At 41.8% G+C, this 19,782-nt stretch overlaps 1 protein-coding gene across 7 annotated transcripts in view; it reads right to left on the bottom strand.

Moving 5' to 3' along the window:
- Positions 1 to 7,268: 7,268 nt before the first annotated feature.
- The window catches only part of LOC147465082 (Saccharopine dehydrogenase), a 115,915-nt gene continuing 103,401 nt past the window's right edge, over positions 7,269 to 19,782 (bottom strand). For 3 of the 7 annotated variants that reach the window (XM_086517952.1, XM_086517969.1, XM_086518000.1), the window contains 9 exons: positions 11,759 to 11,856; positions 11,598 to 11,682; positions 11,390 to 11,513; positions 11,210 to 11,311; positions 11,050 to 11,114; positions 8,000 to 8,081; positions 7,823 to 7,902; positions 7,622 to 7,735; positions 7,269 to 7,536 (listed from right to left, as the gene is read on the bottom strand). In XM_086517952.1, the coding sequence (XP_086374078.1) occupies positions 7,678 to 7,735; positions 7,823 to 7,902; positions 8,000 to 8,081; positions 11,050 to 11,114; positions 11,210 to 11,311; positions 11,390 to 11,513; positions 11,598 to 11,682; positions 11,759 to 11,856 (694 nt within the window). In that variant the 3' untranslated portion in view covers positions 7,269 to 7,536; positions 7,622 to 7,677. Of the gene's footprint in view, positions 7,537 to 7,621; positions 7,736 to 7,822; positions 7,903 to 7,999; positions 8,082 to 11,049; positions 11,115 to 11,209; positions 11,312 to 11,389; positions 11,514 to 11,597; positions 11,683 to 11,758; positions 11,857 to 19,782 lie in introns of those variants that run through there. The other 4 variants (XM_086517961.1, XM_086517974.1, XM_086517982.1 and 1 more) reach the window with 3 other exon arrangements.

The raw sequence follows: 19,782 nt of genomic DNA, 5'->3' as shown, positions 1-19,782 counted from the left end.
GGGATCATATTGACTTTGTGGAGCACCTCAAGCCCCTCAAGCACCTTAGTCATGGAGCACCTTAGTATCTTAGTCATTAACCACCTCAAGCACCTTAGTCAGCTGAAAATGAGTAGGCTAGAGGTATGCCAAAATGGCTGGTGCATACATTGCGTGACAGTAAATTGGATGCACCTTTTTCAAGTTGTACTCATTCAGGCTCTCGCCATGCAACTTATGCATCAGATTGTTATGTTTGGTAGTGTCTAGCTTACATGATGTTGAGGAACCTATGTTTTCTGATGAAGCATAGAATTCAAAAAATTGGATGGCTGCCACGCAATCAAAATATAATGCACTCATAGAAAATGACACATGGACTTTATGTGATTGCATCCAGGCAAAAAGGCCATTGGTACATAGTGGGTTTATAAGTTGAAACGCAAGCCGGATGGTGAGATTGATCGCTATAAGGCTTGACTTGTTGCAAAGGGTTATGCACAGCAAAAAAAGCATAGATTATGAGAAGACTTTTGCTCCCACTTGTTGTATGACTACTGTGCATTTTCTATGTGCATTGGCAGCTCATTTTTGTTGGGATGTACATCAATCAGACATTGTTACTGCTTTCTTGAATGGTGACATATTTGAGGAAGTTTATGTAATGCAGCCTCACGGTTTTGTCAAGAAAGGACAAGAGGATAAAGTGTGCAAATGTAACAAAGCTTTGTATAGGTTGAAGCAATATCCTCGTGCTTGGTGAAGGCGGACACTCATTTGGTCAAACTAGTCTTGCTTGGTGGGCCTTGCTATATAACATCTATAGAAATAACATGACATATGAAAATTGACATTTAGTATCTAGCATCAAAGGGAACAAGAGCATGACTAATTTGGCAAGGGCGGCATTCCATGAAAGGGATAGACGGGGGATGGACATTTGAAAAATGCTATAATTATTATGGGAGGAAACGAAGTTAAGTGTATCAATTATTAGAGATTATAGGGATGGTTACAATTGAGATTGTATCCAAGCAAGTTTGCCTACGGATGAATGTTTTTTCTAGTATACGTGCTATGTGTAAATTCTGACAAACGGAAAGTATTTTTTTATATAAAAAAAAGTTCATCGAATGGCTAGTAGCGTAGAATGTCGGCTCGTATTTTTGAAGGTGGATGTTGAGTGTGTTTTGCCTTTCTTCTTTTGTAGTTATTTGTGTTTTGCCTTTATTCTTTTGTAGTTATTCCTGGTTTGATGAATAGGGACAATGATACATGTCACTTCACCCTCTATGTTTTGTGTTATGGCATGACAATGCATGTTGCACCGTTTTCCACACCGATTGTCAAGTCGATGTTTTCAGTGATCATGCAGTGCAAGCCAATAGCAATTGAATCTAGCTTGTTGAACTTAGGGTCTAGGAGCCACTACTGAAGGACATTTATGTTACCCATGTTCATCTAGTATACATGCTATATAACATCTATAGAATACGTGCTATTTATGTGAGGTATGCTGCAGTGCAGGAGGGGCATATTTCTAGATTGTGAGCAAATATGTCACATTGCATGCTCCATATTTATACAATGCAATAATTTTAAACCATGATCAAGCATGTGGACAGTAAGCTTGTTTCAAGTTGGCTACAGTTTGCTCCCTAGCTTATTGACGCTTGGACTGTAATCTTTTAGGTCTTGAGAACTTCATACTAACACCTAGTACGAGAGAAACAAGGACATATATAGTATGGCATCAATTATTTAGACACCTAGTATGGTATCAATTATTTAGAGCACAAAGTGAATTTACTATTGTGATACACCACATTCATTCACTACTTGTTTATTCAATATTGTAATACATCACATGCATCGGCTAGCAACCGTATACAAAGAGTTGCATGTGCAACTAACATGTGCAGATGTTGATCGACATCGAGTGTATAGTTCTGAGAACGAGATCCAAATAAATTGAATCAAAGAAAGTAATGTGAAAATTTTTTAACAAGCAAAAAGATAAAGCATGAATGAGCTGCAACAATAAATGAGGTGCTTTACTGAACTTCAATGTGGTACTGCTGCTTTTCAATTGTCCAATCTACAGGCCGATATTTGAGTCAAGCTACAGAAAAGCAATGTGAAATGAAACGCCAAAGACTGAAAGTGCAAAGTATACAGTGCATGTCATACAGAGGTGCCATACAAAAGCATGGTGGAGAGTTGGCACTATGGTCTCTCCAAACAACTATAAGAAACGAAAGTCGTGCCCTGCCCCATAGCGTTACGTGTTGTTCCAAGAAAATGCATGAGCATGGAAGATTGGATGTAGATGACGAACCTTGCAGTGTTGTCAAGAGCTGGAGTCGTGCTTGTACAATTGGAACGTGTAGTGTTGTGAATATATGTCCTCCCTACACAAAACACGCATAAGTAATTTTATATTCTATGTATGAACCTCAACCCCAACCCTCAAGCAGGTCAGCATACCCCCACCTCTCTCTCTCTCTCTCTCTCTCTCTCTCTCTCTCTCTCTCTCTCTCTCTCTCTATGGCATAGACGCAATAGGACATAGACACTTACTTGAGGAGCATGTGGACTGTCACAACGCGTTGAAGAAGAGGTTGATGAGTCAAGCAACCAACAATGAGATGACACCTCTGAGGAGGAGCGCTTATGTTTGCAACAAATGCCAGTACTTTCGAAGCACTTGACTCGCTCTTGTTTGCAACAAGCAATACGAAGGGGAAGTGAGTTGGAATAAGAATCACCATCTATATTCTTCCTCTCCTTGATGATCTCTTTGTCTTTCATACCTTCTCTTAAATATACGATTGTTTCATCAACGTATCGATTATGTCTACTGTAATCTCATCATGATCTCTTATGACTTCTTCCATCATGTCGATTATGGCGTTCTATTTTGCTATCATGGCTACCATCACCACAACTTTTGTGTTGTTTCTCTTCTTTCAACTTAGCCTTGTGCTAAAGCTCTTTTTTCAGATCTTTAAAATTTCTGTCTATCATCAACAACAGAAAGCGAGAATCAGAATTCGTTTCTACTTGTTCCTTTTTTGCAGTCTTGCTTTTAGCAGAAAGAACAACAAACGTTTCCTACTTCTCAGTGTTCTGGGTGAGGTCGAGGATGAACTTTTGTGAGAACATCCAATGCAGGCTTTCAGCTCTGTGCAGACCTTTGAAATGAGGGACACTACTCTAAAGCGTTCAGCGCATCATCAGAACTTGACTGCCGAGCGTAGAGACTAGTTGCGTTATCATTAAGTATCTCTTGGAGATGCACTCGACAACGCAGACGATAGAAACACAATACAACGGATTAGTCGATTAACGTTGGATCAACACTCTGATTGGACGATTGAGATTGAGCCAAGTGGCTCGATGCCTTGGCCTTATTTTCAAAAAAGGTCTTAGGCTCACCAAGTAACGAGGCTTTCGTAACAGTCCTACAGAAATCACATTGTATACAAAGCGTGACGGTGATGTACTTCTCGTTGTGGTTCTCTACGTGGATGATTTGCTGACCACTGGAACAAATGAGCGACATATTGCTAAATTTAAGTATGATTTGAATGCTACTTTCAAGATGAAAGATTTGGGATTGTTGCATCATTACTTGGGTATACAGTTTAAGCAGTGTGATGGTGGTATTTCCTTGTGTCAGAAAAGTTACATAGAGACATTGTTGTGTAAGTTTGGACTTAAGGATTGCAAACCTATTGCCACTCTCACGAAAACAAGTTTGAAATTGAGTCTTCATGATGTTGGTGATCGTGCAGATGTCACTCTTTACCAATGGGTGCCTCATTTATGCCGCAAACTTCAAGAAAGGGGAGGAGGATGTAGGTAGTGGGAACCTGACCCTGGGAATGGATTCTACATAGGATAGCGGAGTTACGAGTAGTTACCCATATTTATTAGTTGATAATTATTGTTAGTCAGTCAAAACCCAGTACGAGCACCTTTAAATAGGATCCATTACTTTGATTTTGGGTTAGTAATCTATATGTCGATCTATGTATTGTTCGATAAGTCTTTCATAGAGCCTTATTATATCAATCATGAGTCTTTGAAACTCATGTACTATCCTTTAACTAAGCACTCAATGCAACATTGATTGTACTTCCAGAATTATACTCATAAACTCATAAATTTGAATATTTACTTTCCACTTGTTTCAATCCCTATCATCTAAATCTATTATTTTAGTTTAGTTCGGTCTATCTATGTGATTTTTCTATCGGGTCATCTGAAGTTTGATTATGTTCATTCCATCTTATCTAATAATGGACATCTCTGAAGTTTTAAAACTGGAATGGAAACTTGTTCCTCTCTCCGGAAAAAGTTTTTGTTTAAATATCCTTTTGATTGTTGCATACAAAATCCCAATAAGGTTTAAATAAATTCACATAACCATTTGTAAAATGTGCCTTACTCAAAGCTTCTAGGGAGGAGGCAAATTTTTTTATGGAGTTATTTAAAATTTCTATGATATTAAATTGTTCATACATAAAAGGTAAAAGGGTCATGTTAATACTACGGAGATCGTATGTACCGATTACCTTAGTGCTTCAATCTTCGTAAAAAGGGAGTTGAGCTAACACATAAGAGATCATATGTGTGTGTGTGTGTGTTGGGGGGGGGGGGGGGGGGGGGGGGGGGGTCACGAGATGCATGGAGGAGACATCCCCTCCCCAATTTTTGTGAATCCCCATGCTCGATGCACTTCTCCTCAAGCACCCCACAAGTGAAGTAGTGAGGGTTGAAGATTAAAAAGAAGCCCTCCAAAAAGCTTAAACCCGAAAGCAAAGGTTATTGACGAACTCCATAAACGTTTGGACTTTTTTTTCGCTTACATTATGGGTTTTTTTTTTTACTTAATGAAAGCGTGCCATCATGATCGAGTTTGTGTCACACCCCCCCAAAAAAAAGCTACTCTAACTTAGTAGGCCTAGTTAATGTGTGAGTTGGTGTAATGTGTGAATAATAGTCGTAGTTAATGTGTAAATAGGTACTATTGGCAAATTGCTTGATAAGTTTTCTCAGAAGAAAAAAGACAACTCTAAATAAACATAGAAGATTGTGTGAAATACAAAATCTTGCTTAATTGGTTAAGTCGAAGCAATTTATTTTTTCAAAATATTGTAGGATTACTCTTAAATAAATTTTTGAAGCAAATAAAGCATAAACGATTTTATGAAACGTATAAATTGTTATATTTAAATCAAGTAGTCAATTTTGTGTAAAGCACTACTGAGATGTATACATCAAGATAGAGCACTCACCAGTTTATTTGTATCGTATTCAATTGAACAAGTCTGCACTTCAAAAAGCTTACCTTTGACGAACCACGAATAAAAGTAGAACACTACTTAAACTTTTCATACCATGAATTATTTTTAATGACATAAATTAAATGAGTATGGCATAGAATTATGATGGAGAGTTGGCATTGTGTCTCTAACCTTTATAAGCAACGAAAGATGTGCCATGTCCCATAGTCCAATTCTAATACATAGGCATGCTATTCAAGGACAAGATAGCAAACTTGAATTTATCTTTGATAATTTAGTATTTAAGTTCTTGCCACGACCATGTGAATTTCTCTTGTAAGTTTGTATCAAGTCCTTGCCACAACCATGTCGAGCATATGATGCAAGCAATATGTTCCAAGCGACTGCGTTTTAACTAAAAGATTGTTGTGAGCTTTATGTGCTTTTGTAAGGCCACTAAAGTTGGCATACATTTCAAACAAAGCATTGCAAGCACAACATGTTTCTCCAACAGCACTTGACTTACAAGGCTATCAAACAAAAGCACATGTTTCTCCAACAACCCTAGACTTACAATGCTATCGAGAATTCTCTCACCATCACAGGCTTCAAGGTAATGGGTAGTCAAAGAGACAACATTTTGAAAAGAAAGCTCATTAAGAACTTGATGTGCTTTCATAAGGGCACCACATTTGGCGTACAAGGCTGGTTCATCCTCATTCAAATCCCTTCTACATTCATCTTCTCTGTCATGGTCTCTTTGTCGTTCATACTCATGTCGATCATGTCTACCGCGATCTCCATCATCGTGTTGCTCTTATCTAGGGCCATCTCCATCATCATCTCTTCTGCGACTTAGCGAAATAACGAACTAGATGCGCTGGCTGCCAACCTACACAGGTCTGCCAATCTTGCCGAGAGATGACTTCCTTGTGTACGTATGACTGCTCCTCAACCAACCACTTTCATCTAAGATTAGCAAGCATGCCCTACGTCGCATTGCAACCGCTAAGGGATCAGGTATGCTGGCATGGGCTTAACAACGATTGATGAGGCAAGACACTTGCAAGTGTGGGGACTTGAATCCCTCCAAATTGTTGGCCATGAGCCTGGCCATCAAATTGTGCAAATCAGAGTCTCAGAGAGAGAGAGAGAGAGAGAGAGAGAGAGAGGAGAGTTAGTTACCTACGGAAGGCCATGTTGAGAGTACTGTGAATGCACCATAGGCAACGGCCTGCACAGCCTACTAAATAAAGCATGGAGCATTATTTTCTCTGCTGATGTATCTTAGACATGACGATGTGCGGCTCTGAAACGCCAGAGTGGATGCTCTTTCATCCGATCTCCGCTGTTGTCTATTATAAGTGCCTCTACTTTCCATGACTTCATTCATCGACCTAGTGTTGCCATATGACATTACATGGCCTATGGAGAAGCAACCTGGCTTGGAGGCCACACAACCATGTAGTCTTCAAAAAAATTAAAAGGTGCTCCTAATTCAAAGATTCCACTTTCTTCAAATTTGGACTCACATGAAGCACATGTTATCCTTTGGCAAATTATGTCGGACCAAATGTTAATGGGCATCACAAGGGCCACAATATGCTGTGGCTTAACACCTATATTATGGGTCTCTCTTAATGAGGGCATCACAGGGGCCACAATATGCTGTGGCTTAACACCTGTATTCAATTGGAGAACATCCAATGTCCTTTACACCTAGACATGTGCGCTACAACCAAAGAACATTCCTAAGCCGGCGATCTGCACGTGCTGGCAGCCTGGCCCGCCCGCTCTGTAAGATCCAAAAATCAAAGAAGTAATAAGGCCCCTTGAAAAATGGAGCATGGTCAAAATCATTACTTTTCCTGTTAGAAGAAGCCTTTCAAGGAGATCTATATATTTAGGAAAATGATTTTTTTGAAACACCAAAAAAAAAAAAGAGCATTTGACCTCTCTGAGTACAAGGAATTGGTACTCTCTATACCAAGCACAGCAGAGAGGAATCGAAGATTGCTCAAACCCACAACTTTCTTATACAAGAAATAGAGCTACCAACAATTCAGTTAATCTCTGGTAGAAAAGTTCTGCTCACTGCCGGCAAGTCACAATCAGCTTTCACAGGGGGCCCCAAAAGAACAAAATAATTGTTCTTTCACTTTCAAGGCCATTCATCTTTCTGTTTCTTAAGAGAGCAATTACACCTGCATTTAGCGCTATGATCAAAGTATCTCGAGGCGAGTCCGGTGCCGCCTTCTTTATTATCCTTCAAAAAGTGTTACAAAAAAATTCTATTTAGATCAGAATAAGCATGGATATTAGTCAGAATAAATACAAGCAGAAAGGCGTACTTTCAATGAAAGGAGGGGCAACATAAAACACTTCTAAAAGTTTAATCTTTGACAGTTTAAGCATAAATTCCCAAACCAAGCCGCTTGGGATCTTGCTCAATCATCCACGGGGACCTGTTACAGAATACGAAGATGGGTCCGACATGTCAGTATTTGTACTCGTAATACCACAAGACAACACTAGAGGATAAAGACACATACTTGTTCATGACAAAATTTAATGTGCCCTCGGCTGCACGCTCCAAAAGTATCTCCCTTGCTTCTATGGCAATGCCCTCGGGCTATGGCAAAATAAACGTAGTCAAAACAATTGATAAAATTTAACTCTCGTTAGTCAGAAGCACAGCTGTCCTCGGTCACTGTGGCATTTGGATTTACCTCTTCAGGATACCAGACGCCTGGCTGCGTGCTTCCTTCAAGCATCGCTCTCACGAAGGCAGAAACCGCAACTCCTACACACCTGGAGATGACACATATTCTATCAGTTACCCAGATCATCTTTACCTAGATTACTCAACTATGGAACTAAAATTTGCTTCTTTACCTAAAACTACAAGCTAAACCGCTTATGTCGTAAGGCATCAATAAATACAATAAGAGAGACATATTTTATTTCTGTAGCTTCTAGTAATCAACAAAATGCTTGACAAACATTACTATCCTGTAGTAAGCAATACATCCACTAGGTCGCCCGGGATTCGTTATCTAGCCATTTGTTTCTCCTCTCTCTGAGTCAAAGGTCTTTTGAGGTGATCTAAATATGTAGTAGATAACAACAAAACCCATTTTAAATATTGCTTGTATGAGGTCAGCTCCTCCACAGCAAGATAACTTTCTCAAAACGGCAATCTTGTGAATGCTATTGGTCAGTCTTTAGAGCAATAACAATTCTTAGACTGCCTGCACATAATCCTGACTCCTTTCCTTTTACTACTGCCTTTGCATGGCCAGTAGGACATGCTCGCTTATTGCTTCCATTCACAAAGAGCCCATCATTGGCTTGACAATTGTCAAGAAGTTCTTTTGAAGAAGTGTTTGAATTACAATTTCTGAATTCGCTCCTCTTGTTCTCTTTCCTCAAAGGAGCGTGCTTAAGAATTGCATGAGCCATCTCTCTGTTGAATTTGGTGGTCATTCATGTTGAAAACTCAATGGCATATACGTTTCCCCGAGATTCACTGAGGAGTACAAGTACTCCACTCCCAAGACTAGCATTTTAGGTCTGGCAAAGTACATTGTCTGCAATGGCTCTCTTTTCCAAAGCTTTGCATTTTCTTGCAAAGAGCATCACTGTGGTATACTTCTATGTCAGTTTAATCAGTCTTAAGAATGAGGACTATCATTGCATTTCCATGTTCATAGTGATCTCTGTACTCTTTTATCTCTGCATTCTTGCCCTTGTGCAGGTCGATTCTCCCCAAAGAAAGAAGTGTAGCAGCACTACATCTAATTTTGAAAGTACCTCCATCATATTAACCTTCTTTTCTTTCGCAACGATGCCCGTATGCTACCTTTGAGCAATGAAGCTTTGACTTGAGCGACTATAGTTGAAAAATGTACTTGTGTCACTCTCATCTGGCTCTATAACACACACAACTGGAAGATAAGGTGGTAAGGTTGCTCCAGTCTTTTATAAAAAGAAAAATTAAAATGTTTATTTACAAAAGACCTAAAAGATCTGTGAGACCAGAAAACCATCCTCATATGATCCAAAGGTCCAGTATAGAAAATATGAAAGACTAAGGTGAACCAGTAGCACCAGCTGCTGGCCTATCCACAAAGGTACCATCACATGAACTCTCTGATGGGCCCTGTGGAAGAAATCTGTCACCTGCCTCTGCATGGGTCTTGTGCTAGAGCGTGAAGGACTCCGTAATAAAGCATGTCTGTACCTGCATAGCTCTAGCATGAATAGCCCAAGGCGTCTCTGATTAGCGTAATCCATCAGGTGGGACAAAGGACCAAATCCGTCTCCCGAAGAGACAATGAAATCATCCCCATATCTCATAATATACTGGGGACTGACACATGTGTCATGTATAATGCTCTTCTGTCTCTGGCTCTAAGCCGCATAGCTGGCAAATCTGCTGTACCCAAGTGTATCTACCTATCTCCATCTGCACCTAATGGGAGGAGGTCCGCAGCTGTCCAATGACACATAGAAGCCCGTGCAAGAGGAGGGAATCCATGTATCTCAGCCGTCGAGTAAATCTGTCCTCACTAATGTGAAAAAAATGCTTTTGTAAAACGCCATTTTCTTCCCCAATTCTCAAGGAGTCGTCACCCATGTCCTCTCTATATCAATCTGCATGAGATCCAGTCTCATAATCCTAATGGTCTTTGAACATGTGAATCAAGTGATGGTGTGTGCTTTGCACTTTTACTTCAAATCATAACCTAGGAACTATTTATGCTCCATGAATTGTCTGTATTTACATCTCTCATCTAAACTTGTCAGTTTGACAAGTTTTATCTTCAGTAATATTTTCTCCGTTAGATGGTCTCCACAAGAAAATGAACCTCATTCCAGCACCCTCATAGTGGCATCGCGATATCGGACAAACAAACATCCCGCTCACAAGATGTTCTCGGGCACATGTGCACACAAAATCTCATTAGCATTAAGATCTTCAGCACATAGTAGCAAGAAATACCATTTTGGGACGGCCACACATTCCTTTTCTCAACTGTTTCGGAAGAGCCGAAACAGTGCTAGAAAACTTTCTTTTTTTGTGAAAACAAAATCGTGCACCACTCTTATAATGTGAAGATGCATTTTTTTTCCTCAGGCGTGCGTGTTTTTTTGAATCTGTGTTTCTATGCCTGCGTTCTCTATCTTAAGTTCACAACATGCACCCGAAGTGTGCTGCAATAACTTCTTGTGGCTTCTGAAGGCCTTTGTGTAGCTTTCGTGCATTTTGTGTAGCTCTACATGTGTGGGTCATGTGGTCAAATTGTTTGTACATTATATTGAACTTTTACCTATTAAGAAAACACTGTTTCTTGACTGTTTCAATCTCGGACGAAACTTTGAAACACCAATTTTCCCATTTCCATTTCTGCTGTTTACGTTTCAGGCAGTGACTATGCTTAAGTCTCATGAAAGTATTTGTGACACACAATCAGCTCACGAACCTATTCAGTGCAGCCCTGGTCATATCTGCAGCGGTATAATTTTATCCAGCTAAATTTTTCAAAGGAATCTCTTCTGACATTTCAGCACCTACAATTATTCAAGAACGGTGAAACTATTTATTATTTATACAGTAATAGATGAAATGTTAGGAAGGTAGCACCTGATTGCATAAGACGACCAAACTTCCAAGAAATGCAAGCACAAAGGAACTAAAATAGCCCATAAATGGTCTAAACATCTGATGTTCTTAAATACAGCCAACTTTTTATGATCAAGGACAGCTCTCACTCACACAGAAAGTTTCTTGTGTGTAAACAACCCAACAGATTTCTTTCCGGTAGTGGTTTCAAAATCAACCTGCCAGATATAGATAAAGTCTAAATGACAAGATAAATCGCACCTTCAATCTGAAAATAATTACATTTATAAACGGGCAACAGAGAAGCACACACCCTCATAGACACATGTTCACCAACAAATCCGTCTACAGCTCGAACCAAAGGGTTGGCAAATCCAACAAGCTTCTCCACCTTAGCCCTATCCTTTAAGAAACCCTGAAAGCTTTGCAAAAAGTTAATGTTTCTTTATGATGTTGAAAGCCTGGAAAAAAACACATTGAGGGAGGCAGTTACCGGAGGTGCTAGGCTGGCAACTGCACCCATTGCCCAATTCCAGAACATTGGTTCAGTTCCAAATCGAGCACTAACACTAGGCACACCCAGTACTTCATGGGCACTTGCAACCTCTGGAAGGTTTCTATTTTGATGACAAGAAAGCGTAGTTACAGAATGCCATAGCAACAAAATCCCCTGCTCTCAAATACTAGTTTTCAAAACATACAAGAGATAAACGCTCCTTCTACCAACACCTTTGCCAAAGTCAATCTCAAGACGACCACTGTAGGGCTTAAGTAGCAGCTTCTCCCCTAGCCACAGTAAATTTGAGTTCACCAAACAAACCCAGGTCAGCAGCATGTCGCATTGTGCTTTAAGATCCCATACCTCTACGATAAGCGATCGCCTCCTCACCTAGCAGTAAGAAACTGGTAGAAAGAATTGTAGGACCTGCTCCACCAGATCCTGCAGTGAAATAGGAAAATCTAAAATGTATGATGTTAGGAGGCCAAGGATAATTGTCGATTCAACTCTCTACAGCTCTCTCTTGACGTACACAGGCTCAATGGAACTTTAAATACTCCCAGACACGTCTAGAAACCTATAGCACTGTACAACCCAGGCACAAATTCCTTTGCAGATGCTATCTGCCCAACCTGTACAGGACCCCTTCCCCTACCCTACATGCACCACTGTAGCAGCACATACACACTCTGCATGGGGGTGCTCCCACCACTCACTGCCTTTCTTTCTTGTGGCCAACAGCCTTAAAAAGTCAATTGCAACAGTCCCTAGCCACTAATTCTGTCCATTCTTTTGCCCCGGCCTCTAAGCTCTGAGTAACGCGCATATTATTGATGTAGTGAAATTTCAACCTCCATATTTTCCATTCATTCCCCATATTTGCAGTAGTGATTCCCTTCAATCAATGAAGATCAAGCAGGGTATGGGTACCATGTTGGTTCAGAAAAGACGGTAGGAGGATGTGAAATGGTGGTAAAACATTCAGGGCTAGCACACCCAAATTGCAAACTCGGGATGCTTCCTCAAGGCACATGTGCCTCCCCACGTGACAGGAATTGGAGCACATTTTCTCTCCTTCATAACAAGAGAAGGAATAGACTCATCTCCAAGATCAAAGAGAGAGGATAGGAAAGAATGTAGGTCACATTGGAGATGATTAGCAATAACTCTTGCCTTGCAAGAGTTGCAAGATACTACTGCACAGATAGATACGCTTTAAATCCTGTTGAATGTTGCTATAAGCGCACCTCTGCACCTACTAGAGATGGCCAGCCATCATCAAGCCGTGTGGGGGCATTGTACTGAGGCTTACGAGTTTGAGGATGACGATGCGGAGGAGGAGGAGGAGTTTGCAGAAGAGGTGAGCAACCCTCTGATCATGCTGAGAACTCGGAGGACGAGAGCTGTGAAGACAGTTAAGAGCTCCAAAGTCCATATGGTTTCCTGTAACTGGGAGTTGTTGACTCTGTAGAATCTAGAACAATGAATCTAAACTCTACTCATGTTTATTTCCTCATAGTGCACAGATTAGTGGCTTGCTCACTCATCTCACAAAGTGACCAGTTTGATCTTTGCCACCTCAATCACATTTGGACTTGCTTTTCTTCATCATATTATGGATATCTAAATTTTAATCACATCCTTTTACATGTGAGGCATGAGTCATAAGTATGACATGTTTTAGCATTTGTCTATGGCCTTCTTTACTCTCAAGTCCCTTATGAAGAGTTTTGCCTTCAGATTCGCGACTAAGGTCTAGAATTTGAATTCTTTTGAATTTTTTGAACTCCACACTCGGCAAATTGTGATATAGTTTTTAAATTCCAAGGTCTTGTATGGAATAATGGAATATAAAGTATACCTTCCATGTATTTTAGCATAGTATGTTCAATCAAACGATGCTGCGTATCTTTTGTCAACTTGGTGGATAATTGTGTTTTAATAATTCTTGATGACATTCTCACTTTTGCTGGTCCTTGGAAGAAGCATGCCATAGATGTAGAATAGATTTTTTGGATGCTAACAGCCTTATGCAGTAAAGAAGTCCGAATTTTTTCTGATTTCAGTCTTTATCGTTCTTCCAATGGTCTTGACCCTTCATCTTTTCTTTACCTTTGTTGTTGTTAAGTTCCTCGGCTTTGTTTTTAATTTCGGTAACCACCTTCTTAAGGAGATACGTTTCACAAAACATTTGTCTTCAGGATGACCATTCTTTATGGAAAGTATGCACTAATGAGGTTCTTTGGAAACTTTGTTAGATGTAGAGGCTTTGTTGGTTTTGAGTTTATTGGAGAACTTACCCTTTCCTTCAAGGAAAGGAGGGCTTGGTAACCTTTGTATTACGTAATCAAATTACACGCCTAAAGGCATTAATTACATCAGCCCATACGCATAACAAAATGAACGGAGTTGAAAAGACACATAGGGCCCCTGCAGCCCTCATAGCAGCTTCTGTCATGACACATACTTGAGCACCACTGTTTACGTAAGCCTAAAATCTTCTTTTCAATGAGGGCATCAATGAGAGGAAGCACATCAATGGGATTTCCTAACCTTGATGCTATATGCACCGCATGCACAGCTTCCTTAGCACGTGGAAGCATGGTACTAACCTTGATAGACCACTGGCTCCTCAACGTGGGATTTAGTGCCAATAATTGACCGAATGTAATATTGGCTTTCTGACCCTTGACATCACTCACCATATCATATTCAGGATGGCCACATCCAAGCTAGAAATCCATTTGCTTTATCCTGTATCTCCTTCTCCTCTTGCTAGTCTTTGCCTGCATCAACCTTCTATTTACGTTTGCAGCTTCTGGTCTCCCGCTCCATTTCTGTCTCTCTTTCTCCACAAGCCCTTTAATTGGCCGACATGTCAACGTCTGCTTGTCAACTCCAATGATATTAACCTAGGAATTTCCTCACTACCTCACGGGAGAGGCGGTTCCGGATTGTCAATTGGCTGCTCTTTCGAACCATTGTGTGGCCCCTGCCCTCTACCTCTGTCAAATAGTGGATGCACACCTCCTCTTTCCCTAGGTAGATGTGGGCAATCAGGAGCATAGTGTCCCTCTTCTCAGCAATAGTAGCATCGACCAGGCAAACGCCTAGCTCTATCTCTCCCTCATCTTGGTTGACCTCTGTCCATCACACTTGAAAATTCCTGCATCTGCTCTGGTAAGTCATGAACGTATCCATTGTTGCAAAACAGCTGTCATTCCTCAGTTGCTTGATTCTCCATCTAACCTTCATCTCGTAAACTTTGTGGTGAAACCGAAATCACCGCTTCATAGCTTAGCACTCCTTGCTCGATCTTTTCTATTTTCCTGCTCTTTGACCAGGCAATCGCCAATGTGCCATTGTAGTTTTTTGGGCTTTCAAATCTACTTTCTCCCGCACCTTGGGATGCAAATATGCCATAAATTTGTCCAGCTTGAAATATTCACCATTGGCTAATTGCATAGCCGTCGCCAACTCTGTCCAACACTCTTCAAAATGATCAAGAAATGTAGTTTTTATCTTCACTTACATTCTATTTAAGGGCCTTCAATTTCGCATCCATGTTTACTAGAGACACCTCTTTGCGGAAATCCTGCAAGAATCCCACTAGAGCCCACCATGCTTGCCTCGGTTTGCCTTCCAACGCATCGAACCATGCATTGACCTTGCCGCGCATCACCAACGGGATGGTCTTCATTTGGCACACGCAGCGGCAGCGTATACAACTCGAAATCTGCACTCCACTCATCTCGATTTCTTTGCCCGTAAAAGTCAATCCATAGCTTCGTGCCGCTATCTTCACCAGCCTGCTTTTCTCTTCAACAAAGAAGCAATCAGATACTCCTCAGTGGGGACACCAAAAGATGGAAGGGGGGAAAGGAAAAATACACCAGACACCACATCGTATGCCTCTCTATAGCTCAACGTAAGCATGGCACCCCAATCCTCTCGAAAACACAACCAATATCAAAAATTTCATTGCAATTACTCTTCTACACACTTGTGCACACAACCACTCGTAAAAACATCACTTGCCACACCAATCAGCACAATCACTTTCCAGCTCTCTCTCTCTCTGGCAGATCTCATGGGAGACGGATCTATTGTAGCTTTGTGGACTTCCGCAAAGCTTTCGACACGGTACCCAGAGCTAGACAGATGCGTAGATTACAGGAAATGGGAGTACCCACAGAACTCAATTGGGGGATCATGGCATTGTATAGATCAATAGTAGGGCATGTACGCACCCCGGAGGGACTTTCTACACCGGTTCACTCCACTGTTGGGGTGAAGCAGGGCTGCCCGCTCTCTCCCACTCTTTTCGGTATGTATGTGGATGAGATTTCTGACTACATTGACAGCAATGGGGATAAAGGTGCTCCATTGGCAGGGACATGGATGCCACTTTTGTTATATGCTGATGACATAGTGTTGATCTCCGAATCCCCAAAGGGAATGCAACGTCAATTGGATGCTCTGCATACGTTTGCCCACGAAAGTGGTTTGTCTGTCAACCTGGGTAAAACCAAGGTTATGGTGTTTAATACCACCCCACAGTGGATCAGGAGGTCAGCACCTACACTCACATACGGCCAGGAGACTGTGGAATACACAGACCCTTACACTTACCTTGGAGTGATTTTTAGCGGACCTACATTCTCACTCAGAAGAGCAGCAGAAACCAGACTTACTAGAGCCCACGCAGCATTGGGTAGATTGGAGAGGATGTGTTCGCAGGTTCAGTTTCACGAGCCCCGGACGAAGATCTGGCTCTTTGACACCTTGGTGGCTTCAGCATTGCTCTATGGAACCGAGATATGGGGACCTTCACTGGATCACCACGGGAGGACGGGTCGCTCAGACGGATGGGGGAACATGGAGAAACCTCTCGTATCTATGATCTCGCGGCTCAATAGAGCCAAGGCATCAGTACCACGGGCCATTATCCGAGCAGAGCTAGCGGCCCCCCCACTTGTGGTGGAGGCGGTCACCAGATCAGTCTCCTTTATAAACCGCACATGGGCACTTCCTAGAGAGATATATGCTCACATAGCACTTGAATCCTCTCGACAGTTAGCCATACAAGGAGATACAACATGCTGGTATGGGGAGACGTGGTGGTGGCCACAATCCCCTTGGCTCGAGATTCCTAGCTAGGTGGTGAATTGCCCCTCTGCCACTCACGTGCCTCTCTCTGGTTGAAGCATGTCAGCAACCGAGCTCCCAAACACTTGATTTGGACCTGTGTGTCGGAGTTCACTTCATCTGTGTTTGAACTGGGTCGAATTTTAAGGCACGTTGCATTTCAAGGCACATTACATTTGGCACATGGTTTGAACTGGGTCAAATTTCAAGGCACATTGCATTTGGCAAGGAGCCAACATGATGTTGGTGCAGCCAAAATGTGTTGATGCCAAAAATGTTGGAAACCACGGTCAAAGATGTACACAGACGTGTGCGAGAGTGTGAGAGCACGTGTGAGGACCCGGTGCAGGCAAGGGCTCCAGGAAATGTATGTTTTATGCGGTTATACAAGGCAAAAGGTCTTGTTTTGGGGCTCATGAGGAGGGATTGTAAACCTGGAAAAAGTGCAGGTTTGAAGGGATATATGGTGCTCTTCCAAGTGCTCTCCGTGCTTGCCCAAACGGCTCGTCTAATAGAGCTATAATATGCAGGGTATTGCAGTTTGAAGGTCAAAGTGGTAGTGCATGTATGGTGATGTCCCAAGGGATATGCAAAGATATATGGTTGAAGTGTTCAATTTTCTGATCTTGCCGGTCATTTCAAATCCTTGATCGGAGTTCAAATGGGCGATCAAATCCCTGAGCATCAAGTTAGAGCGAGTCAAAGTCGGCGATGTATAAGGGTTATAGGGGAATTGTAACAAAGTGATGATGTGGCGTGTTGCATGCCCAATTTGAAAAAACTGGCAGAGAGGACAAGAAGAGAGTGAAACCAGAAGAACTGAAGAAGTTGTGGCCGAGGGGCCTAAAAATGGGATTAGGATTTTAAAATCCTAACCCTCCAACTTGAAGAAACTAATGGAGCATCAGCCGAGGCCTAAAATTCAAAAGCTTGAACTCTGGTCTGAATCTCTATAAATCGTGCTGGCTGATGATGTGGCAGGTTTTACAGAATCCCGCGTTTTGTGCTGGCTGTTTTCAGCAGATTTTGTGTGAGCTTTTGGAGAGCAGATGCTTTTGGGAGTTTGTGCTTTTAGAGTTGATGCTTTTGGGGTTTTCTTTTGGGCATCCCTTGTAAGTTTGTATGGACCCTTGGGGCCACTTTTCTACAGGACATGTGGACATTGAGTCTCGATGAGAGTTGGACCCTTGGGTGTTGTACCTTTGCGAAGCAAAAATAAAGAAATACCGAAAGGGGTGCCAATCTTTGGGGCGAGTGCATCTGGGGATAGAACTCCGTCATCCCGTGTCAACTCTCCTCTTTTCTCTCTCCTCAAGTTCAATGATTTTGCAGTTTTTGTTTGTGTATTGCTATTGATTTCTTGCTTGGAGTGTCCAAGCCTGTAACAATGCTATCAGAGATCAGAACGATTCTTTTTCTACAGAAGATGTGATCCTTTCTGCAACACACTTGGGTTTTCTTGGAGAATCTGACAGAGACGACAGCCATCCGACCTTTGGTCTATGCGGAGATGACGAACAGATCAGCCTTGGCGTGGAAACAGAAGAAACCAAAGGAGATTTTGACAAATTTTCGGCGGGGGATCTCCAGAGAGCAGAGTACAAATGTCAATTGCAGGTTGATACGTGTGTGGCAAGATTGATCAAGTACTCCAAAGATTCGAATATGTGAAGCACCTCAAGAATTACCTGCATGATGAGATTCACTCGAGATGGTGAGAGGCTGTCGATTCTCCTCTCAAGACGACAATGAAATAAAAAGCAAAGCCGAGTGCAGAAAAGTAGAAATTGTACTCACAGAAAGAGTTTGACAAAGCCCTTGAAAAGAAAACAAACGAGTTGATGAAAAGCTTAAAGCACTCACGGAAGAAGAACTCAACAGATTTTCCTGGTTATTAGGGCCGGAAGTCGACTTTCGAGGTGGTAACAAATCCAAGAAGCGTGCTTGTTTTGAACATCTTCAAAGAGTTCCCGCAGTGAGTTGTCCGCTGGTTCCAAAGAGAATGAGAAAAAGCAAATTTTTGAAAAAGTGTAAAAGGCACAGAGAGCCATCTAGCAATTCAAAGGAGGAGATGTCATCCTCTACTGAAAGTGAGCAAAAGGACAAGAGGACCAAGGAGTTCAAGGATGAGGTCAAGCAGTTAATTTTAGCACGCTTCCAGGCTACCAAGACACCCATCGAGCTCTTGAATTCATAGAGCAATTTGACATCGCCTTCTCAAGTGGTCGTTTCTTGGAATGCTCCAAGGTGCGAAGGGCAGCATCTTACTTGAAAGGAAATGCACAACATAGTTATCCGGAATGGGAAATCGAAACCGAGAAGGAGGAACGACAACATGCATGAAATGCCATTCCTTGTTTTGGATACTCATGTCTGAAACACGGAATGGGAAATTAGGATGGGAACGGGGACCTGAAATGGCCATTCCCTGTAACTATGATGCAAAGACATGGTGGCCTACTTTGCTGTTGTGCAAAGCAGCACTTGAGAAGTGGGTTATTTCACTTCTGCCTGGATAACGGAAGAATATGATGAAGATGTCATCACGGCTTGGCATCATCTGAGAATGACTAAGAAAGACACTTTGGATGACTACTGCGAGAAATTTTGGGATACCTATTTGCTTATAGCCTTGTTTCGGAGGATCACTTTGAAGGACCTGATTGAGCGGTTTTGCTGTGGATTGCCAAAAGAGATTCGATGGTATTGTCTGCAAAAGAAGTCTAACTTCATTCAGAGACTTATGGGACATGCCAAGAAAGGTTTTGGTATGCATGTAGGTTTATTGACCCGTCCTACGGACAAGCCAGTGTCCACCTCAACCGGGCAAGAATCTTCCAAGAAAGAGAAGGAACTAAGAGAACGGATGAAAGTTCATCAAAGGATTCTCAAGAAGTAAGGGAATCAACTGAAAGTGCATGTGAGGATCCCAACAAAGCAATGGAATCAGATGATGGTTCATCAGAGACTTCCGACAATTCAGATTGAGGTGCTAGTCTATAGGGGAGGCCAGTGGGGCTACCAACAAGTCACAGGGCACAAGAAAAGAACAGAAAGGTAAGCTAGATCCAGTGGATAATCTCGTCAAGAAGACTTTTTACTCTCAATGCAAAGAGGATGGAGGAGGAGAATTCTCTGCAATTTGAGCTGTACCTTGAAGCTTTTGGATTATTAGCAGTGTTTATGCCAAAAGTTACCTATGAATAAGCAGGTTGAATTTGGTGCGGTGCCGACTGCAC

The sequence above is a fragment of the Adiantum capillus-veneris genome, chromosome 1 (genome assembly GCF_014529385.1).
Source record: "Adiantum capillus-veneris isolate H3 chromosome 1, ASM1452938v2, whole genome shotgun sequence".
Lineage (NCBI taxonomy): Eukaryota > Viridiplantae > Streptophyta > Polypodiopsida > Polypodiales > Pteridaceae > Adiantum > Adiantum capillus-veneris.
This window is presented reverse-complemented; position numbering and strand designations above follow the sequence as displayed.